The sequence below is a fragment of the Alternaria arborescens genome (assembly GCF_004154835.1).
Source record: "Alternaria arborescens strain FERA 675 chromosome Unknown contig_3, whole genome shotgun sequence".
NCBI lineage: Eukaryota > Fungi > Ascomycota > Dothideomycetes > Pleosporales > Pleosporaceae > Alternaria > Alternaria arborescens.
The window spans coordinates 898431-920339 of NW_021167858.1; the positions used below are offsets into that span (position 1 = coordinate 898431).

Sequence of the window (21909 nt, forward strand, 5' to 3'; positions counted from 1 at the left end):
TACGATTTGTTGTTAATTCGTCCCCGCGGAGGTGGCCAGAAGAGACGGGCGCAGATAGGTAATCAAAATCGAGTAAACAAGGCACGAGGTAAGGTAACGCAGCGGGCAGCGCAGCAAAGAGGAGCACGCCCAGACTCCGCCCCCAAAGTTTTTTGTCTTGGGCCCCTAATCCCAGCGCTCTCGAGCAAGGAACTACTTCATAGGGGCATGTTGATACCCTGTCTGCTGTGGGTGTTTCCCCAAGTGGCATGGGGTCTAGCGGCCCGTCTAGGCCTGACTTCGGACCAAAAATGACGCCGTAGTATTGGTGAGGAATTTGGCATTGCCAAAAGTTAATTTCACAGCTATGGGAGCACAGTCAGTCCAAAACTATGTAGTTTGCGAGCAGATCGCATTGAAATCGGTAAAGAATGGGACCGTGAGATCATAATGCGCTGTTATCCGTTGAAACACAAAAGTAGCTCGAGTCATTGGTTCGACCAGAGTCGGAGTGCGGCCCGGATATGGGGATCGTGCGCGGGCAAACCAATGCGCAATTACATGTCCGAAACAGGAAGTTGAACGATGAGAATCAGGTAACTTGGCCTGCTGACCAGGATACATCGGTTCGCTGATAATAGAGGCATCGCTCAATTTGATATACATAGGACCGCTCAAACAACAGGGACGCCGACGAGAAAGCCCTACAAGACATGATCGCCCAACCTCGACAAGCCACCAAAGTTTCTCGCGTATAATACCGCCTAGCGCGCCACATCGTAAATCCAGCAAGTTGGGAAAGGTGAGGTCGTTTCCTACCCACCTGCCCTATCACTTTTCCGAGACTCACTGCCTCTTGCGCTCGTCTTATCATCACTTCTTTCACAACAGGATGCCATCTCCGATATCAATGTGCATCTTCTTTTCATGAGTATCCCTTTTGTCCTTCCTTGGAAAGCCACGAACAGCCCGTTCGCATCCGAGAGCGCGGCATTTGAATTGGTGGTCGTGCAGATGGAATCCCCGACAGTGGCGGCGCAGATCCTGTAGACGCGAGTACCTCTTGTTGCAATTGTCACGTGTACATACGTAAACAGTCTTGGTCTCCGTACGGAAGGAGATATCGGTGGTGAGATCTGCTGTAGACGAGCGATGCAGCTCTACCCTACCGGTCCTTGTGAACGTAGAGTTCTCAATGCCTGCAGTTGTCTTAAGATTCGGAGTCTGCTGCTGCTGCTGAACTGACTGGCCGATCGAAGGCTCATATCCTGAGCCGGATGGCTCATATCCTAGGGGTGGCATCCGCTCTCGGCTGAGAGGCATCCATCCCGGGATAAACATCCATCCCGGGGTGGGCATCCATCCGGGGGTGGAGAAACGTACTGGGGATGACTCAACCTTGCTCGAAGGCTCGAGGAAGCCTGTGAAGTCCGCTCTCAGCTTCCACGGGACGATCGACTCGTAGCCGAGGGGATCCCGATTGGAGTCGAATAAATATTCGGTTCTGCACAGGCTAGATGGGGGCACGATCATGACAAAATATACACACTATGGCGTTGATGAAAGGAAAGAGATACATATCGTGTTCGATACATGGTTGACAGGTGGAGAAACTTCAAGAAAACTGGAGATTACGAGAACATTACCTTGGACTGCTTCAGATCAACAGGTCCCCGCTGGGTCGATAATGCAAACAGAACTGGGAAGTAAAGAATAAACAAAGGAAAGACAGAGAATAGACAAAGGAAATCGCCACATGGAGATACACGCTCCCAGGCAAACCCCGAAACGATAGTTTGTCGATTCCAACTACCTGACTCCTGTAGGAAGGGGGGGTTTGCCAAAAGATACGGGCATCCCCTTGTAACGGAGAGGTTGAGACGTCGAAGATACATGCCCCCATCCGAACGTGTCAGTGAGCTGTACTGTAAAGCATGCGGCCAAAGACAACTTACGATACTCCAGAATATTTACCTGCATGGTTGGTTGGACTTAACATGCACACTGTATTTTGGTCGACCATATCTTGGCTCAACCCTTCGGAAGAGAACTGAAGCTGGTTCGTGAGTTGTTGCTGAGCATGATTCTCGCCATTGTGGAACGATGAGGGCGGAGAGAAAGAAGACATGATGCCGGAAAACACTTGATTTTGAGGATTGGAGTGTTGATAGTTGATCCAATCGTCGGAGTGCAATTCGAAAGCCATGAACCTATAGTCTGTACTATGCGGTAAAGAATTTGTAGGAATCGTGGATGACGAAGACGTGGAGTTGGAGATACGGACACTGTTAAATACGGCTGCTGCAGTGTCTCAGGCTGCGGTGCCCCTCCATGCACACGCCCCTTGGGCTGGGTGCCACGTAGCGAAGCGCCACTCACCATGTTGTTTTTCTTTTGCCTCATTATCCTCAGACGAAAATTCTTGCTGTGCTGCTAAGACATCTTTAAGAAAGAAAGAAGCCATAGCTTTGTGGACAAGCTGTCTGTAAGTGCCCAGTTGGTGGATGTGCGAGCAACAGTGAACAGGAAGGACATGTCAGCCTTTCACGTTATTTAAGCCATAATGTTGCGCAAGAACAGCCACTTGGTGAAAAAAGGTGTTGAGTTGGTGATGGCGTTGGCCGGTGTGAGACACATGGGTGTCCGCGATCCAAAAGTGGGGGAACGGATCTCATCTACCACGCCTACTAGGTAGGTACACCCAAGGTCGGGCCACTCCTGATCTCTAGGAAGGCCAGCTCACCAAGTTACACTGGCTTGTAACCCTATTAGTTACGACATATGTTTATTAAAAGAATTTTCTCACTTATGGTAGCCAGATTCCGAGCAGCGACCGTCTCTCCACTACGTGGATCATGGAGACCGCGGTCTACCTAGGTACATCGGAGGTTTCGAGTCGCGGATTAAAGCTCAACATCCACTAACGGTTCTTCGATGAGACTATCTACACTTCGCAGGCTGTCTCTTCAGATAGTTCTGTTGTTGGGGTTTCGCGTGAGTACGCGTTGCTTGCGCGTTGCGGTTCAACAACCTTGGCACCGTCGCGATCAGGGCAGCTCCAACAACACTACTTAGGTACTGGTGATTTCGCTTCTCATTCAGCTCTATAAATACCTGTTCATCTCTTGGCTACTTCTTCCCTTCATAGCAAGCTTCAGATATCTGGGAGTAACAATATCGTTGCCGTTGACCAAACAGATGTGGTAATTCCGGCCTACGTGGAGGAAGAGGTAGACTTCACCGTTACCATATTGAACGCACCCTTTTCCCAACATCCACGCCTCATCCGTTATGTTGGAACGATGGATTCGAGCTAAGCATTTTTTCTTTGTTCCATTGTGTTGGAGTCGGTGGAGAGGCGCGGGAAACACCAAGGGCGGCCCTTCACCTACCCCTATAGGCAAGTAGGTCAGGCGTGCGATCTGCAAACTTTCACCTACATGTTATCCTCGATCAAGGCACTATAAAAGCAGAGCTTAATAGTGTGGATTCAACAACTGCGCTTCTACCCACTCGAGTCATCTTCCAGGATGCTAAGCAAAGTTCAATTGGCGGCGAACGTCCTAATGGGCTGCTTGGCCACTGCATTACCTTCCTCAAACTCGTCCGATGGAGCTCTCGAAGTTTTCGAGTCTTCATTGAACGACCTCGCAGAAGTCTACTACCCAGGTTCGGAAGAATTTAACAATGCTACTATACGATGGGGCGCCGGGCAAACTCCGCACTACGATATGATTGTGAAGGTTGCTACAGAGGAAGATGTGCAAGCGGCTGTGAGTAAATACATAATTCGATACACTTGTATTCTAGCTAACCAGAGGATAGATCCTGTACGCCAATGCGAACGACAAGCCATTCCATGCCATTTCGGGCGCTCATGCGACGACGACATACCTCAGCAACATCACCAATGCTGTTGGTATCTATCTACGGGGTATGAACGACATCGTCATCGCCGATGATGGAGACACTGCTCTCATTCAAGGTGGCATCCTTAATGGCGATGTCACTGACTTTCTCTGGGCCCATGACAAGCAAACGATGACAACGGCCTGTGCTTGCGTTGGTTACATCTCTCCTATCCTCGGTGGCGGTCACGGCTGGAATCAAGGACGGTACGGCCTGGCATCTGATCAGCTCGTATCCGCGCGCATGGTCCTCGCCAATGGCACCGCTATCACTGTTGACGAGAGTAATCCGGATCTGTTCTGGGCAATACGTGGTGCTGGTCATAATTTCGGTGTCGTGACTGGGGCTGAGATCAAGATCTATGACAAGAAGCCAGATGTGGACCAGTGGGCAGTCAGCGGCTACTTCTATACACACGATAAGATGGAGGATGTTGTATCAGTCGCGAACAGCTGGATGGTGATGGCAAACAGGTCAGTGAGCCTTGAACACTACGTTGTGTTCTCTTTCGATCCCGAAGTGGATCCGGTAAATGTAAGTCTACATCCATTGCTATACTCATACACCACAACTAACGTCACTAGCCCATTGTAATCATCTGGGTCATCTACCAAGGTGCCGGCACCGTTCCAACGCAGTACACCGACCCTCTCGTCGCACTCTCGCCCATTTCTACCGACTCCGGCGTGACCGACCTCGCCGGTGTGAGCAAGTACACAGGCGCGGACCGCAACGGCCCATCGTGCACCAAAGGCTTCACTCGCTCTCTAGTCCCCGTATCAGCAGATACTTACGACAATCCTTCTCTCCGTAAAGTCCTCGACATCATGGCAACCTTCCCCCCAGAGTTCCGCAGCTCAGCCGTCCTACTTGAAAGCTACTCTACCAATCGCGTTGGCGAGATACCTAGTGATAGCACAGCATACCCGGACCGAGACGGCCAGCTGCTGTTCTCGCCGTTCATGACGTACGAAAAGGATGCTAGTCTGGATGCAGCAGCATGGGGTTTTGCGGGCGAGATACGCGATACTCTGATTGAAGGGACGAACAAGACCTACGAGGCTTACATCAATTACGCGAGGGGAGACGAGACGACTGAGGAGCTCTATGGGTATGAAGCGTGGAGACTGGAGAAGTTGAGAAGGCTTAAAAAGGAGTATGACCCTTTTGGCAAGTTCAACTTCTTTGCCCCGATTCTGTGAGCGGTTTTGTTTGAGGACGAAGGAAAGAGTGCTTTGGGGGATGGCAGGTGGTACAGTCACCAGATTCAACCACCGGTGCCTGAGTTGGTCACAAATGTAGTATAGTCTGCTCCCAACAAGATGTTACACGTAGACAGTAAATTGCGCGTACCTAACCCGTAGTTCACGCTTATTCAGATGCTTACTGATAGCTCGTTCCGCCACATCCGCACACTACAGCCTATCTAGTCGCATCGCTTCCATGCTTCCGTATGACTCCGCACCCATCTAGTGCTCAACTATGGGTTCGTGCTGCACTCGAGAATCGATAGTGGCTGAATCAAATGGCTCGTGGTGGCTGATGCATCCGCAACGCGGGACGCGTACATACGTTGCGAGTAGATATAGAGAGGCATGTAGCGGTATGCTGCGATAGCATGCCATCCTTTTGAATTAACTTATGCAATTGCAAAGATGTTCAGACAGTCGCTTGAATCTACACTATTGGGCGAAGACGACCGGATTCAACTTGTGGACCCTTCGTTCACTCTCAAGGCGTTTGCAGAAGAACAGAACCCGTTCGACGCAATGACTGGAGCAATCACGGATAGTGAAGAGGCGTTTTCGGACGGAGCTACATCTCCATCTAGCATGTGGTCAGAATTGAGTCGTCCAAGCAGCAGCCCATCCTCGACACCAACGACGCAGCTGCCGAACACCAACATATTGGTTCGTCGCCCACTGGTATCTTCGCACACATTTCCGAAATATAAACGTGAACGGAGTTTGGTAGGCCAAGAGCCGCAGGAAGGGAAGGAAGCAATACTTCAGCTTTCGCCGATAGAAGATCCAACGAAGGCGTTCAGACTGGAGGCGCCTTTGATATACGCCACCAAGACGCGCAATATTCCACGATACCAATTGCAGCGACAGTTCGATCGTAACGAGTCTGTACCCCAGCTGCACATTCGCGCAGTCCCTCTACGCGAGACTCGATCTCTCTCAGTACCGGCTGCCCACGTACTACGAGATCGGCAAATACCTTATAACGGAGAAGAAACGCTTTACAGCATGGATCTCTTTGAGATGCGCGGTCGAAAAGCCGGAACGCTCCCTGGTAGTATCCAAATGACTTCTGGGAAATCTCTCTGGGGCGGCGAGTGGACGCGCTTCTGGCATGTTACAAAATGTAAGGCTAAACACCATATTTGTGACTACAGAGGGGTGTGTGAGCCAGAAAAACATGTTCTTTATTGTGTCAAGAAAGGTGTGTGGGAGGATGCTGAGGGTGTAGTCGTTGCGCATGAAGAGACGAAGGGGCTGGGAGCATGGTGTGCCAATGGACTGCTTGTGGAAACAAGACGTCCATCAAATGAAGCAGGACATGCTTTGGAGATGACGGAGGAAATTGAGAGCGATGGAAAGAAACGCGATTTGGTGATGGCGTGCTGGGTAATGAAGCTGTGGATAGCGGAAGAACTCCGGTGGGAGGGAAATTGAGAGCTGTAGTGAGGCGCCAAAAATAACGCAAGATCTGTAGGTTCGGACGAAACAACCATTCTTAACCTCTGTAGACTATCTCTGCTGTTCGGCGCAACCTCGTAATCGCATCATAAGCGTGGAGTGTTGCCGATGAAGACTGAGGGAACATCTGCACTGTGCAGTACCTACCTAGGTAGGCATGGAATGCTGCGTGGACCCTGGCCACGTGTTTGAGCCTGTCGATGCCCTGCGAGTCGCGATTCTTGCAACGTGAAATCTCTTCGTCTTGTTTCTTCCAAAAGCAATCACCTGCGACAGCGACCAAGATGGAAAATGGAGTTGCGCAGATCAAGCGTGTAGATAGCGTCTACTTCGGCGCGCCTGCTAGACCGAGCGCCACAGGCCAAGGGGCGAAGAGCCACCGCCTCAGTCCGCCCATGATTCCTGGGATCATCGCTCAGAGGGGCATTTGCGACTTGGGCGATTCTGAGCACCATGACCCGATTATTCTTATCTTGATGCCATAGTCTATTTCAATGCTCTGAACCACCCTCCATCATCTTCCCAGCTGTTACCTTGGGCGTTCGAAGCCCTGTCGCCGCCATGCCGCTCATCACTCCCTCCCGCCTCGCCATCATCATCGTCTCCTTTTCGCTCATAACTTTCTTCTGGACTTTCGGCCTGCCGCACCAAACCCCCCAACCTTCGATACCTGCCATCGACCACTATGACCATAAGAATGTGCATACCGACCCGATAATACCGCCCCCCGTCATCGAGACACCGCTCGCGACAACACCAAGCCCGGTAGCACATGAAGACCGACCTGCTGAAACAGACGATCACAGATGGGATGACAAGGGAGCACAAGGTGGCAAGGGACAAGCGAAACCGCCTGCGCCTACCAAGACGGGCATTGTGGATTACGAGAAGGATGGCGGACGATGGGAGGACAAGGAAAAGTCCAAGGGCGGTAACAAGTCCCAGCACAAGGCAGACGCAAGCGCAATCACGGTCCCTACAACACTAGCCACCGAGGCTATACCCGCTTCCAAGAGTGCGGATGCGGCCAATGCGAGTGTTGCGCCTGCGAAGCCTGCCGAAGCAATTCCTACACAAGTCGTCGAGAAGTTCTGCAGCGATGCCGACGGAGCCAAAGACGTCATGGTTGTGCTCAAGACGTCCAAAGCTGAGATTGAAAAGCTCAGCGGCCATCTCAGCAACCTCCTGTCCTGCGTCCCTACCTTCGCCATCTTCAGCGACCACGCCGGAGAGTTCCAAGGACACAAAGTATACGATGCGCTCGATTCTATCAGCCACGACGTCAAGTTCAAGAACAACGAGTTCCAGGAATACCAGCTTATGCATGCTGACGCAGAGCACAAGCCGGACGCGAAGAAGACGGCAGACTTGGACAAGTGGAAGTTCTTGCCCATGGTCTACAAGGCATACCACATGAACCCCAGCGCCAAGTTCTTCGTCTTCCTCGAAGCCGACACGAGCTTGAGCTGGACGAACGTACTGCAGTGGTTTAACAGGCTGGACTACCGGATACCCTACTACAGCGGAGCTCCTTACTTTATTGCCGGCACACAAGTAGCGCAACGCGGAGCAGGCATCTTCTTGTCTCAGGGCGCTATACGACGATACGCCAAATCCTACGACGAAATTTACCAGACCAAATGGGAAAAGGACACAGGCACAGAATGCTGCGGTGACCTGATGCTGGCGAAGGCCCTTGGAGACGCACACGTCGAGTTCTATGCTTCTTGGCCTCTCCTCCAGAGCGAGCAGCCAAGTACACTGGACTACACCAGGAAGCACTGGTGTGCTCCTGCAGTCTCGTGGCATCATATCGATGGTAATGCCCTTACCAGGAAATGGAATATTGAGAAGAAATGGACCACCGCCAATGGCTGGAAGAAGCCATATCTGTACCGTGACGCTTACCACGACTCTGTCGAACCGCACATCGAAACGCAGAAAGTAGGCTGGGACAACTTGAGCCAGGACACGAAGATCGTTGCGCCAGAAGGACGGCAGAAACAGATGAAAGAGGATGCCGAGAAGAAGAAAAATGAGGGCCAAGAGCACGATCTAGGGGAACCAGAGGACAAACCCAAGGAAGAAGCTAAACCTCAAGGAGAGGAGAAGAAAGACCCCAAACCTCAAGCAGAGGAGAAGAAGGAGCCCGAGAAAATCAAGGTCGACAGCACACCACCACCAGACTCCCGGATCTATCAAGAAGCCGGCCCCGGCTCCAAATCTAAACGCGAAGAGAAGAAGGACGGCAAGAAGGGTGACAAGAAAGAAGACAAAGATAAGAAACCAGAACCGCCTAACTGGGATAAGCTCGCCGAGAAACACCCCGACGCGGCGGACAGCTCTGAGCGCTGCCAGAATGTCTGCCAGCAAGTTGAGGACTGTTTACAATGGCGGTACACGACCAAAGGAGATGGAGAGTGTCATCTCAGCAAGGTGGTTAGGTTGGGTGGGAAGGTTGGCGATGACCAGTGGACGAGTGGGTGGTTAGTCGACAGGATCCAGGGGCTTACCAAGGAGTGGGCGTGTAAGGAGGTCAAGTGGAGGTTTTATCAGTGAGTAGGACTGAGTGTTGAGGTGGTTAGATATGGGTAAAAGGATGGTGTTCTGGTGTTTGTACGTTCGTGTTATGGCATTGAGAAGAAGGCTTTCTGTATAGTGTTAAGCTGACGAGGCTGCTATAAGTGGTGGAAATTGTTGTATATACCCTTTTTTATTGTAATGTACATGTTGACGGTACAGGACATGTAATATCGATGTGCTGGCCCTGTTTCATCATACCTTCCTACGCTATCCATCGTGCTCGTCGTCAGAGATGCGCTTGCAAATCAGTCGAGAAGAGGCATACGCGAGAAGTCGGTTCGGTCTTCTAGAACTACGGCTGTGGTCTCTCGCTACCATCTTACTCACGAGCGGGTCTTCTCTAAACAGTTGATTCACTACGTATCGCTCGTAGCATACAAAAACTTCTTCTTCCGTCCTTTCACTAGAAGGCGAGTCACAAAGCGTGTTTTCCTACTCATTCACCATACCATTCGTCATACCTATACTGTACTCATGGTCTTAAGTTATCTGAAAAGGTACAACTCACCCATTTTCATACCTTATTGTCTACTCATTCAAATTTTAGTCTGACCAGAACTCATGGGAAAATGCCACTTGTTTGTCTCTTCAGTCGATCGCTCATGCTATGCTTCCAAGGACGGCTTCCTCCTCCTAAAGGCTCAATACTCCTTGCGATGGCACGTTGCTGGGGGCAATTCAACTTGGATACTAACCGTGTAAAGAAGAAAATAGGCAAGGGCGAGGTTTTCTTGAAGAGAGTATAGGTGGACTGTTAGGCAGGAGGCCGCATAGAGTCACATTTCCAAGCCTAAGCAAAACCGGTACGGCGTTCAACCCATCACAACTTCGTAGTTGTGTTTATGGCGTATCTACACCAATTCATGCACCCCATTATTGGCACCTTCCCACGCTTGACCTGGAATGGTAGGCGCTATACGCCTTCTTGGCTACTTTCCATTTGCCGGCCACTCGTACGACAACAAGTCCTTCTATGTACGCCTTGCATTGCCTCCAACAGCAGAAAAAGTTAGAAATCCATAGCCATCATCTACGTCTCGTCTACATTCTGAACGCCCACCTCCCACAAATCATGGAGCCTGACGCTATCTCCCAACTCAAAGCGCTACTAAGCGCAGCCCCAAATCTTCGCTCTCAACTCAGCAATGCCGAACGTCTCCAGCTCAGCGGGTTAGCTGAAGCACTCAGAAATGAATTGGAAAGACCAGATGAAGCCGTATTCAGGGTTACCTTCAATGACGTAAGTCGATGCGTCGTGCCGCTCCTTCTAGATTCGCGGGGCTGTATCGTCCATGACTCGTGACTAGCACTAATAGTTAAGGTAACCAGCCTGGACATTATCTGGCTATACGATTAGGCATACAATGGGGAATCTTTGAAGCACTGGGCTGCCATGGTGATGAGGGCAAGTCGAGTGTGCAGCTTGCGGAGGGTACTGGGGCGGATGCGCGATTAGTTGGTAAGTTCTCCAATTTAGTCTTGTCATTACTCTGAGGTGATACTGATCATATCACTCCAGCTCGCTTTCTGCGTCACCTAGCAGCGAATGGCACAATCCGTGAAGTCGGTCTCGATACCTACGCAAGCACTCGACTCTCAGCTTCTTTGAGGCAAAAGTCTTTCAAAGATGCTATACATTTCATGTAAGTCCTTGAATAGGATCCAGATATGCAAAGCTAGTATTTATAAGCCTCAATACTGATACCGCACCTGTCAAAGGTATGACGACTTCTACGACGTGGGCTGGAAAGTACCCTCCTTTCTTGACTCGATATCTCATCGCAATCCCGCCGATATCAACAACGGCCCCTTCCAACATGCACATGGTTTCTCTGATAAATCACTGTACACATACTTTGATGAAGACCCAGCGATGGGAGCGCGGTTCGGCGGTATGATCCAGATGTACAATGCTGGTAAACCGTTCTTTTGGGAGAACGATTATTACCCTTTCGATAAACGCTTGGTTACCGGAGGGCCCGAATCTGATGACGATGTGCTGCTTGTAGACATTGGAGGTGGGGATGCCGGGGATTTGGGCCTGTTGCGGAAAGCACTGGGAAAAGAAGTAAAGGGCCGGCTTGTTCTGCAAGAGTTGAAACATATCGTTGATCGGACCGTGGAAGACGGGTTTGAAGCGGAGGTAGGCGACTGGAACCAAGTTCAGCCGATCAAAGGTACGTTACCAGAACTATATCGTGCTGTTATCAATACTAAGACGTGGTTTCTAGGAGCAAGAGCGTATATGCTCCAACACATCCTCCACGACTTCAGCAGCGACGATGCATGTCGCCGCATACTTCGCAACATCATCCCCGCTATGGAGCCCGGCTACTCTAAGCTCCTCATTAAAGACCTTCTTGTACCCGATCGAAATGCACCATGGGCATTCACGGCTTTGGATGTCAACGTTATGCAATCACTCTCTGGTCAAGAGCGAACTGAGTCACAATTTCGCGAGCTACTTGATTCTGTGGGACTGAAAATTGAGGGCATCTGGGGTCACAAGAATGCGCTGGATGTTGTCATTGAAGCCTGTCTGCCCTAGAAGGAGAGTTTTGCACTGTTTACAGGACTTCCCACTCGTGATGACATGATTCCTCACTTGGTATAACGTACTTCTCCCACCCTTCCTCCGTATCTGCCTCCTTCCACGTTTCCATATCACCCACTACACCATTCTCATTTACCTTCCAAATACCCCCTTCTACCATGCCCGGCCAGTTCTCAAGTACACACGCTAGACTCTGCGATTGAAAATCTTCAAGAGACTGTCTCCCACGCGAGTACAATTGTGTGAAGCTGTTGTTCCCATGCTGTCTGCAGTCCATAAATTTCTGCCCATCACTCCTCCTCGCATACTCGTTTCCGCCGATAGCAAAAGGCAAAACGAATGAGATCTGATCTTCTAGATTTAGGTGGTCGTATTCAGTAGGCAACAGATACAAGCCAGAAGGGTAGATTCTAACATCGCGATAGTCGTAAAAGTGTGGCATTCGAGCGTCAAGACCCGGGCTCCAGGTTGGATCTTCGAAGAAGTTGAGTTCAGATCGAAAGAGTAGGATGGGTGGTATTTCATCTTTTTCTTTAGACATGTGCGAGCGAAAAGGTTGGTCGGGAAAGTCTGATGAGGTGATGACGCGGAGACCTGGGGCTATTTTCTTGAAACGCGGGCGGCGGGCACGAAAGAGAAAATTGTATGCAAATCGTTGTGGTAGGCTTATAGTTTTGCGCACGTTGTTTTCGAGGATGCCGCATATGGGCTGCGCGGACATGCTTTCCATAGGCATGCGGCTCTCTATCGCCTCAACGAGCTTGTCCCAGATCTCCAGGTTTCTTTTCATCATAACCTCGTTATACGGGACGAAGACCCAATTCGAGGGATCCTGGCTTTCCCTTAGAGCAGGCCATTCTTCCCTGAGCTTGCCTCCTTTTTCTGGTGTGGCCTGGATACTTCCTTGGCGAATCTGGGAGAGCCAGAAGCTAAGGACGGTCTCTAGCGGATACCATTTCCGTTCATCCATACCGTCCATGTCATACAGGGTAAGAGCCAATATGCACAAATTTGTTTTCTGGTCGTATCTAAATCTCGTAAGCTCGGTGTTCTGATATGCTACCGACAGCATCAAGTTCACTCACATCAGTCCACAAGTATGTCCTGTCCCAAAGTGCCCCGCCTGGTACAAAACCAAACGCCTTCTTCTAATGTCCTTTTGCTTCTCACCTGTACGGGCTTCGTAGTCCCATGGCCACAGCAAGTCCTCGAATTCGAACATGTAACCTGGTCCAGAGAGATTAGATACCCAGTGAAAGAATCCTAGATATGATTCCCTCTCTTGTGCATATGGATCTTGTGCTTGCTCGAGGAATTGGATGAGCTCGGCTGAGAGATCAGACCGTGCGGCTTCGGCTTTTTCCCCGTGCAACTGAAACCAGCTTTTGGATTGTGAGGTTAGTGTTTCTGGAGAGCGGCCTGAGCCGACCCAGCCATGCTGCACGATTTCGTTGTGGAGCTCGATGCAACGTTCGACGTTCATGGCCTGATGAGTATTTACTGTCACAAAGAGCAAGAACAAGGTATCAAGGATGAATAGCACCGGACTTCTGGGTAAGCAAGAGACTATGTGACTTGAGTTAAGTACGACACTACGCCGCAAGGCTACAGTGCATGGACGCAAACCTAGTCTGAAATTGAACTAGTAGCCAAGCCGGTCGACTTGGAAGCAGGGCCCAGGGGAAAGTAGCAATGATACAGAAAGACTCGAAGAAACGCACCGTATACCACCAAACCAGTAGGTGGAAATGATACCCACGCCTTTTGGTCACATTCCAGTGCTCAAATCATTCAAGAAGGTACTTTTGCTTTTAGTCAATCTTGAGGAGAGCATAGTTCGATAGTAAGACCAGTCCAGGAGTGACTCATCTCTTTTGCTCTCTAAGCCCTCATGTCTGCAGGCTCTCTCCTAGATGAATTCACCATGATCGGTTGCTCTGCGATTGTCATCGTGTAGCTGACGTCTCTCGTGCTCTAGGGTAGTTAGCGGTAGAACTAATCTTCCGCTATCGAAGCCTTTCACGTCGCTGATCAAGTGACAGTAAAGATTCCTCGAAAAACATCTCCCGAAAACTGTCGCAGCTCGTAATCCTGGAGGCCCAGCCTTCCAGATCTTCCAGATCTTCTTGATCGACGATAGACGCGTCTCCCCAGTTCCGAATGGCCAAGTGCTGTACTGCTACCTCGAGATGACTGTACTCATCTGATTGTGAGGCACAATCATACAAGGTTGGTGTAAGCTGTGGCTTCTCGGACGAGCGAGCGAGAGCGGCGAAGAGGCGCGTCATAGCATGGTTCTGGAACGCCGCCATTTGCAGCTCGTCTCCTAGAAACCAAGCCAGTATTGCAGCCTTGACTGCCCAGTCCATAGTTTTGGGTTTTTGGCGATTAATATCCATCTTCAGAGCCGGGACATCGTTGGCGAGGCCTAGCGAGACAACCGAGCCAGGTAGTTCGGTGTACTCTCCCCTGTAAACCTACTGTACGAACAAGTCAAGCACATCAAGAGAGCGCATCTTAGAAAGCCAGATCTCTGGTACAGGTTTGCCTTTGCCTGGGCATATCGGCAAATTCCGATTGGAGATTGATCGCAGTAACTCATAGGGTATATAGCGAAAACCGGGACTGCTGTCACGAGGAGCCAGACGCACCTTAATCGCTCGAAGATCGCCAGCGCTGTCATAAGTGGTCAGTAAGTGCTTAGAGAGGATCAACGGCGCCACTCACAAAGCAACCAGATGCTCTCTCTGTGGACAAAGACTAAGCGCAGGCGGTTGATCTGCTGGAGTCGACATCTCACAGTGAGTTTTCTTGTGTATTAAGCGCGTGTCCAATCCAGAATCTTGATCGACTGTAGATGTGCAGAGTATGTAGGAAGTGATTCAAGGATGGGAGGCTTCAACAGTATGGAGCACGCGGAGTCTTCTCACTAACTCGTTGGTCGAGATGTGCTTTGGCTCACCTTGTGAGCGCAGTAAGTTCACCTCTTACCTCCTACCTTCACCTACACGAACGCCGAAGAGTGTCTGCTCAAGTCTTAACCTGCAAGCAAAAGTCGCATTCTACGTTCCGCGCACTTGTCGTCACTACGACTAGCGGTCGACGCCTGGCAGCTAAAGCGCACTTGATATGCGAGGGAGCCTTTTTTGGAGCGTCCAAAGTCAGTTGAAGGTGGGATTAGATACCTGAAGTAATCTCTTCACTGGTCGTTAGAGACTGCTGTGCCATCTCTCCTAAGAGAAGACTCCAGATATTGCGCGACATTTACGCCATTATGATAGTGGTTCTTAGTCTGCGCATATGCAAAAAGGCGACAGAAAAGCTACTCATGAATGCGCGCGGATTGCGTTGTAGAGGTGTCGCGAGGCAGGACGGTCAGGTCGCGCATCCGCCCCAAAACGCGCCAAGACCCCAGCACATGACCGCGCGCACCCTCCTACCCCATCCAAACTCACATGAACACAACCCTCATTTCCTCGTCCCGAAATCAAATCTTACAAAAACAAGCTTCTCTCAACAGTCGCATCACCGTCGTAATCAATCAATCCAGCTATCGTTTCAAGCCCAGCCTCACCGCCGAAAGAGTCGGCATCCCAGCCACGCCAGCCTGTCCAGCCCCTCCCACCATGGACGCGACCCAACCACCTTGCTGGCGCACGCACCCCGCCACGTCTGTACAAAAGTTGCTGCATGCCACTTGCAGTAGACCCTACTACTTGGCCTGCAGAATTCTTCGCTGATATTATTAAACCAATTGTCCTTCATCTCACATCTCAAACTCAACGCTTTACCATACGATTCTTCGTTGTTGTCGTTGTTGTCGTTGTTGTTGTTCCAGTTTACCACCACCATCCTTGACATTGGCTTGCTTCCGGGATATCACTTACGACACCACTACTAAAGGGTTGCTTGGACGATAGCTAAGCTTGGACCGACCGGCACCACTGCGTTATACAACATTCACCTGTTTGCGCTGAAGATACAGTGCGCATACAATTGTTCATCCTCAACTCTTGACATTTGACTGACTTTTGATACAGAAACATCTTGAGCACTATCGCATCGCATCACACCGCCGCAACTACTCTTCACCAACCACTACTCCGACTACCATCTCCGAGACCCCCTCGTAGCCACCACAACAAACCGCAATCATGCAGCGCAACATTGTCATCTTCCTCATCATCCTTATCCTTTTCATCCTCATTGCTGCTATCGCCTACCTGATCTACTACCTGCAAACCCGCATGGCCGTCGGCGGAACCGCATCGTCTGTCTCCGACATGACGGAGAACGCATAGACGACGCCACTACAACAGAACACCATGATACAACAAGAAGCATAAGAAAAGAGACATTTAACGACGATACGAAGATAGTATAACATATGGGACGATCTCAGATTTGGAGATTGAACACTGCATGGCATTGGCGTTCTTGGAACTGCATGGATATGCAACCTACAACAGGAGTTTGGGATTGATTGAGCAAGAAAAGTGATAAAACACTTGAGAAGTTGAAACGAGGATAATGCAATTGAAGCAGCTATGTTAGTTGGGACTGGGCTTTTGGATACCCGCAACGTTATTACGTTACTTATATATGTATATATGTTCGCGCATGCATGAAATTGAACGACATAACTATTGAACACACTTTGAACTATGTTCCGCAATATGACTTTGATTATAGGCCTGTTGTTTATTCTGTGGACCTGGGAACACAATCGTATTTCGTCTTAGTTAAGGAGAAATATACCCGAATGTCCTGTATTATTTCAGAAGTGTTGTTAACATTCTAATCTTATTGGGAGACAAGCATATCAAGTATCCACAAATGGCACGATGCGCCCGCAACAATATTCTCACGAACAGGGGTATATCGTCTGTCACACACTAAGTGGTCACACTTAGTGTCTTATGTATAGTTTTGTGACCTCTGATGGTAATGGATAGAAAGCAAAAAGTTCGAATCGCTTCGAAGAACCATTGGAACTCCTTGTTGTCCTTTCCAAAAGAATTCGAACCTAACCAAAGAAGTCCCTTATGGTACAGTTAACGCCTATACACCATACTCGCTTAAATGGAATCAAAGTTTTTGTGAGAGACTCTAGACGCACTGGTGAAACTTTGTGGGGCGGAGGTGTAACGGACAAAGATGAGGATCCTCCGCTTGTGGTATCAACGGAGACGCGGTAGGCAATTTGAGCAACGTCGGCTTTACGATGGGTGAGTCTTCAAGTAATCGAAGACGAGAAATGCTCCGGAGGCGTCAACGGAGACACCGTGGGTGATTTAAAACACAGCGGAGACAGCGAAAAGGGAGGCGTTACTGGAGAGAATTGTCGTAGCGGGAGCACGTTCTCGATTGACATGGCGGGCGCGAAGTCCGTTCGAACTTTGCTGGTAAGCACCATTTTTGATGGCGAATCTGGTTGGGTATACTATTCGACTTGAAGTGGATTAGTGGCCTGTCATTACGGCGTCGTTATTGTCATCACCATTTTCGCATTTTAGAGGCTGGTCGCTGGTTTCGGAAAAGACTAGGTGACTCTCATAGTATGCCAGCATCTGCAACGCATTAATAGCAGTACAATTTCGATAGTCATGGCAACGCACCTTTTGCGGACACTTTTGGTAGACGTGTTTGAGAGGATGTTGTGTCTTTTGATTATTGTTCCACACGAGGTATGCGAACTTTTCGAGTTCGCCTGTCTTGGGGTTCTTCGTCTGCTCCACTGTGTCGATCTCGTGGACGTCGTGTTCCCACGAGCCTGGTGGTGGACTCCATTGTGCCACTTTCTTCTCCTCCTTGTCTGCCTTCGCGCGCTTGGTGCTAGACGCAAGAGTCTCCGACGCTGATTTCCTTCCCGCAAGCGACGGTCGGCCCTTGCGCTTTTGGCCCTTGGGCTCTGGACGGCCTCCGATACTCTTGAAGTACTCGTTCAGTACGTCGATGGCTCCCTCCATGTTTTCCTCTGACTCCCATGTCCGGTCTTTGGGGTCGTCGTAGCCTTCCCATTTGACGTCGAATTGGAGAACGCCCTACCACTGTCAGTGTTTGCGTGTGGTGAGGTAGGTGTCTGTACACACTCTTTGGAATCTGTGGTTGAAGATGGCTTCAACGACATATCTGGCGCATTGTTAATGCGTTGTGATCCCTGGGTATATGAATATACGCATACTCGTCTTCTCCCACCTCACTGTCATCCTCCTCATCTTCTACAGGATCGACTTGTACTGGTTGTCTTCCTTTTCCCTTTGTGGTCGCTTGCGCGGGGACTTCTTCGCTGTCCGAGGACTCGTGATCGCTGAGAGCAGCTATGCAAGTTAGCTACCGTATGCTAAGTACATTACGCGTAGGGTGAAAGCGCGAGAAGGCGGGCGCGACTCACGAGGCATCTTGAATCGCGGTCGCTAATGATGACGCACAGAGATGTGGGATGGGCTGAGCTTTTTAGAGCATGAGGCGATTCGGATAAGCGCAATTGTTTGTGCGCGATACGTGACCAGTGATTGTGGTGGCAGCTTGGGGCAGCAAGCGTCAGGGCAATTCGCAGGGTTGGAGATGGCGACGGAAGGCGCGTTCGCGACTCGCGGCCGTGCACAGGAATGCCAAGCCCCTCTGGGGAAATTTCGAGACTGACATGGCAGCTGTTTGGATATACCCCACCACCCCTCACTACTAAACATACCCAGGATTCCCTCCTAGTGTGTATCTGTAGTTTGAAGAGTCTCCGGAATCGTTTCTTTGCTTCTTCAGCGGGCATTTCTCCAACCATGGCGATGCGTAAGTTATACAGGCTGCAACAGCTTCATTATCTCCGAAACTTCACAAAGATGAAGAGAATGCTAACTTGTTAAATTGCAGAGGTCGACCTTTCCAACGGTATGCTTCCGAATCTACCACGAAATTATTACGAATCATCCACGAATGACGACTGACAAATCGGCTTGTAGCGCAGGTGATGAAGGATGAAGCGGGCAGGCCGTTTATCATTGTCAGAGAGTATGTGGGCTGCTGGGAATAAGCTTTGAGATTCCGTCCGAGAAATCAGCAGCTAATTCCGGGACAGTCAAGGCAAGAAGTCGAGGCAACACGGCAACGATGCGGTCAAGTCCCACATTCTGGCGGCCAAGACCGTCGCGAACCTTGTCAAGAGCTCTCTGGTATGCAGAATTGTTGGACTCGAGAAAGTTAGAGCACTGGCTCACAAAATCTAGGGACCGCGAGGACTGGACAAGATCTTGATTTCGCCCGATGGAGATATTACGGTCACAAACGACGGCGCTACCATTCTATCCCAGATGGAAATTTCCAACCACGTCGCGAAGCTGTTAGTCGAACTATCCAAATCACAAGACGACGAGATTGGCGACGGAACCACTGGTGTCGTAGTTTTGGCGGGCGCACTCCTCGAACAGGCAGCGGACCTCATCGACAAGGGTATCCACCCCATCAGGATAGCAGACGGTTACGACCAGGCTTGCGAGGTTGCTGTGGCCAAGCTGGACGAGGTCAGCGACGAGATCAACTTCTCCAAGGACAACACGGAAGAGCTGTTCAGGGTTGCAAAGACAAGTTTGGGCAGCAAGATCGTCTCCAAGGCGCACGACCAGTTTGCCAACATCGCCGTAGATGCTGTGCTTTCGGTCGCCGATCTGGAGCGGAAAGATGTCGATTTCGAACTCATCAAGGTTGATGGCAAGGTCGGTGGATCGCTCGAGGACACATTACTTGTCAAGGGTGTCATAATAGACAAGGACTTTTCGCATCCGCAGATGCCGTCAGAGGTCAAGGACGCCAAACTCGCCATCCTCACATGCGCATTCGAGCCACCGAAGCCCAAGACCAAGCACAAGTTGGACATTACCAGCGTGGAGGAGTTTAAGAAGCTACAAAACTACGAGTCAAACAAGTTCACTGAGATGATTGAGCAGATCAAGGAGACTGGCGCCAATGTAGTAATATGCCAATGGGGTTTTGACGACGAGGCCAACCACCTTCTTCTCACAAACAAGCTGCCCGCTGTACGGTGGGTAGGAGGCCCAGAGATTGAGCTGATCGCCATTGCGACCAACGGACGCATCGTACCGCGTTTCGAAGACCTCAGCGCGGAGAAACTGGGAAGCGCAGGCATCGTTCGGGAACTGACGTTCGGAACTACACGAGACAAGATGCTGGTCATCGAGGAGTGTGCGAATACACGAGCTGTCACAGTCTTTGTTCGAGGCAGCAACAAGATGATCATCGACGAGGCCAAGCGATCGCTACACGATGCCCTCTGTGTCGTCCGAAACTTGGTGAGAGACAACCGTATCGTATACGGCGGAGGTGCCGCGGAAGTAGCTTGCTCGCTCGCAGTCGAAGATGCGGCAGTCAAGGTAAGCACTATCGAACGCGAATGCGGGACGGCGACTTACATTTTGCAGAGCCCCGGTATTGAGCAATACGCGATGCGCGCCTTTGCTGATGCCCTTGACGCAGTACCCATGGCCCTGGCTGAGAACTCCGGTCTCAGCCCCATCGAAACCCTCGCTAACATCAAGTCCCGACAAGCCAAGGAGAAGAACTTCAGGTTGGGCGTCGACTGCATGCAGACGGGAAGTAACGGTAAGTGCCCTTCTCGTTCGTTGTTATCCAACAATCTTCCCCACGTCTCTTTGTATCATTCCCACTTGCCTCACCGCTATCAAGCATAGCTGCATTACGGACTATTCCCGGGAGACCCGAGACCCGTGTTGCATACAACTTGCCGCATCCAACGCCCCCGTGGGGTGGGGTGTGTCCCCCCACGCGGCGCTACTTGCTGCGCTGGCACGAACGCAACTACAAGTGGAGATGAGCAGGAGTCATCTGAGACCTTCGCTATGCTGTCATTGTTATGCACAACGTCATGGGCCACATTGGTGGCTGATTTATCGAAGATCGTGCTAACGTGGCGTTATTCGCAGACATGAAGGAACACTTTGTGATCGATCCCTTGATCTCGAAGAGGCAACAACTGTTGCTCGCTACACAGCTGTGCCGTATGGTACTCAAGGTATGTACCGTAACTTTCCCCCTTGTTTCGTAACATATCGTCGCTTGTTGCACCGCACACTACTTGGTGTTACTCCCTTTCCCGCCGTCCCTTCAGCATTTCCCTCCCGTTTGTGCTACCTCGCTTTGCTCGACTTCCTCACTTGCATTCTTTCTCTGGATCGAAGGCACGGACGGGGAAGCGGGGAGGCGAGACTAAAGAAACACGGGTCCTTGTGTGCGGGTTTGCATTGTTCGTTACACACCATCACTTTGTGTTACGCCGATTATCTTGACCGCCTGTATTGCTTGCGAGTAAAGCTAATAACGCCGCACAGATCAACAATGTGATCATCGCTGGAAACGACGACCAGGATTTCTAGACGCCATCACGCCGTACCTGACATACCGATTGGTATGTGCCTGAGCGATGGGCGCAAGTAGCAAACGAAGCGCAAGGGCATGTTGGATGGCAACGTAAAGAAACCATGTCTAAGGCGTTAATACCCATAGACTATCCAAAGTAAAATCAATACAAGCATCCTGATGCCATCATGTGCCTTGAATAGCATAGAGTCCTGTTGAGAACATGTCACCGCGGCATAAAAAAGCCATCACCACATGTTTGCAGCGGAATGCTCCTTCGTGACATGAAATGAATCCTTCGTTCCTACGATCAGAAGGGTTTCCGTAGGCAAATCGCAGATTCTTCTTCCCACGATGCGAACGCATTCCACATGTATGCATCTGCATATCCGTTTGTATGTTAAACATATCCTCCAATCGCCATTTAACAATGCGTCGTTCAGTACTCGACGGAATTGCTCAAATCAGCGTCCACTGCTGCACTCTTTTGTATCAGAATGTTGTCATTTGTCAACTCTGCGTTTAACTTCCAGATTGCCTGTCACAGTGTGGCCATTCATAAACTCAGCTAAATATTGAAGTCGATTTTGGACTCAGCGAGCAATAGGAAGACGAATTGTAGTAGCTCATCCATGTTCGTCATGACCTAGCCTTCAGCTTATCCAGGACTTGAGGATCTTCTACTCCACAGCAGCAACAATGCAGACTGGCGAACCTTCCTCTCAGATCCAAGAAATTGTTTTTGTTAAACACATGAAATCTACGAACAGAAACGAGACATCAGACACAATG

The 21909-nt window shown here is 50.3% G+C and overlaps 9 protein-coding genes across 9 annotated transcripts; 6 read left to right on the forward strand and 3 right to left on the reverse strand.

Moving 5' to 3' along the window:
• Positions 1 to 861: 861 nt before the first annotated feature.
• On the reverse strand, positions 862 to 1512 carry AA0111_g1786 (hypothetical protein; the record flags this gene model as incomplete). The annotated part of the gene is made up of 2 exons (XM_028647483.1): positions 862 to 1023; positions 1069 to 1512. The coding sequence occupies 2 exons, from the start codon at positions 1510 to 1512 to the stop codon at positions 862 to 864; spliced, it is 606 nt and encodes a 201-aa protein (XP_028510875.1).
• A 1997-nt stretch (positions 1513 to 3509) lies between these two features.
• AA0111_g1787 (hypothetical protein) lies at positions 3510 to 5090 on the forward strand (the record flags this gene model as incomplete). The annotated part of the gene is made up of 3 exons (XM_028647484.1): positions 3510 to 3752; positions 3805 to 4422; positions 4473 to 5090. The coding sequence occupies 3 exons, from the start codon at positions 3510 to 3512 to the stop codon at positions 5088 to 5090; spliced, it is 1479 nt and encodes a 492-aa protein (XP_028510876.1).
• A 1787-nt stretch (positions 5091 to 6877) lies between these two features.
• On the forward strand, positions 6878 to 7078 carry AA0111_g1788 (hypothetical protein; the record flags this gene model as incomplete). Its single annotated transcript, XM_028647485.1, has 1 exon — positions 6878 to 7078. One exon carries the CDS (start codon positions 6878 to 6880, stop codon positions 7076 to 7078), a length of 201 nt encoding a protein of 66 aa, XP_028510873.1.
• A 76-nt stretch (positions 7079 to 7154) lies between these two features.
• Positions 7155 to 9152, forward strand: AA0111_g1789 (hypothetical protein; the record flags this gene model as incomplete). The annotated part of the gene is made up of 1 exon (XM_028647486.1): positions 7155 to 9152. The coding sequence occupies one exon, from the start codon at positions 7155 to 7157 to the stop codon at positions 9150 to 9152; it is 1998 nt and encodes a 665-aa protein (XP_028510874.1).
• A 1096-nt stretch (positions 9153 to 10248) lies between these two features.
• Positions 10249 to 11724, forward strand: AA0111_g1790 (hypothetical protein; the record flags this gene model as incomplete). Its single annotated transcript, XM_028647488.1, has 5 exons — positions 10249 to 10416; positions 10506 to 10635; positions 10696 to 10819; positions 10896 to 11353; positions 11408 to 11724. The coding sequence occupies 5 exons, from the start codon at positions 10249 to 10251 to the stop codon at positions 11722 to 11724; spliced, it is 1197 nt and encodes a 398-aa protein (XP_028510545.1).
• A 19-nt stretch (positions 11725 to 11743) lies between these two features.
• Positions 11744 to 13213, reverse strand: AA0111_g1791 (hypothetical protein; the record flags this gene model as incomplete). Its single annotated transcript, XM_028647489.1, has 2 exons — positions 11744 to 12758; positions 12816 to 13213. The coding sequence occupies 2 exons, from the start codon at positions 13211 to 13213 to the stop codon at positions 11744 to 11746; spliced, it is 1413 nt and encodes a 470-aa protein (XP_028510544.1).
• Positions 13214 to 15884: 2671 nt separating this feature from the next.
• On the forward strand, positions 15885 to 16031 carry AA0111_g1792 (hypothetical protein; the record flags this gene model as incomplete). The annotated part of the gene is made up of 1 exon (XM_028647490.1): positions 15885 to 16031. One exon carries the CDS (start codon positions 15885 to 15887, stop codon positions 16029 to 16031), a length of 147 nt encoding a protein of 48 aa, XP_028510547.1.
• A 1161-nt stretch (positions 16032 to 17192) lies between these two features.
• Positions 17193 to 18131, reverse strand: AA0111_g1793 (hypothetical protein; the record flags this gene model as incomplete). Its single annotated transcript, XM_028647491.1, has 5 exons — positions 17193 to 17300; positions 17349 to 17774; positions 17823 to 17862; positions 17915 to 18050; positions 18125 to 18131. 5 exons carry the CDS (start codon positions 18129 to 18131, stop codon positions 17193 to 17195), a joined length of 717 nt encoding a protein of 238 aa, XP_028510546.1.
• Positions 18132 to 18509: 378 nt separating this feature from the next.
• On the forward strand, positions 18510 to 21134 carry AA0111_g1794 (T-complex protein 1 subunit epsilon; the record flags this gene model as incomplete). The annotated part of the gene is made up of 8 exons (XM_028647492.1): positions 18510 to 18519; positions 18601 to 18618; positions 18690 to 18738; positions 18806 to 18899; positions 18954 to 20114; positions 20163 to 20343; positions 20685 to 20773; positions 21090 to 21134. 8 exons carry the CDS (start codon positions 18510 to 18512, stop codon positions 21132 to 21134), a joined length of 1647 nt encoding a protein of 548 aa, XP_028510541.1.
• Positions 21135 to 21909: the final 775 nt, after the last annotated feature.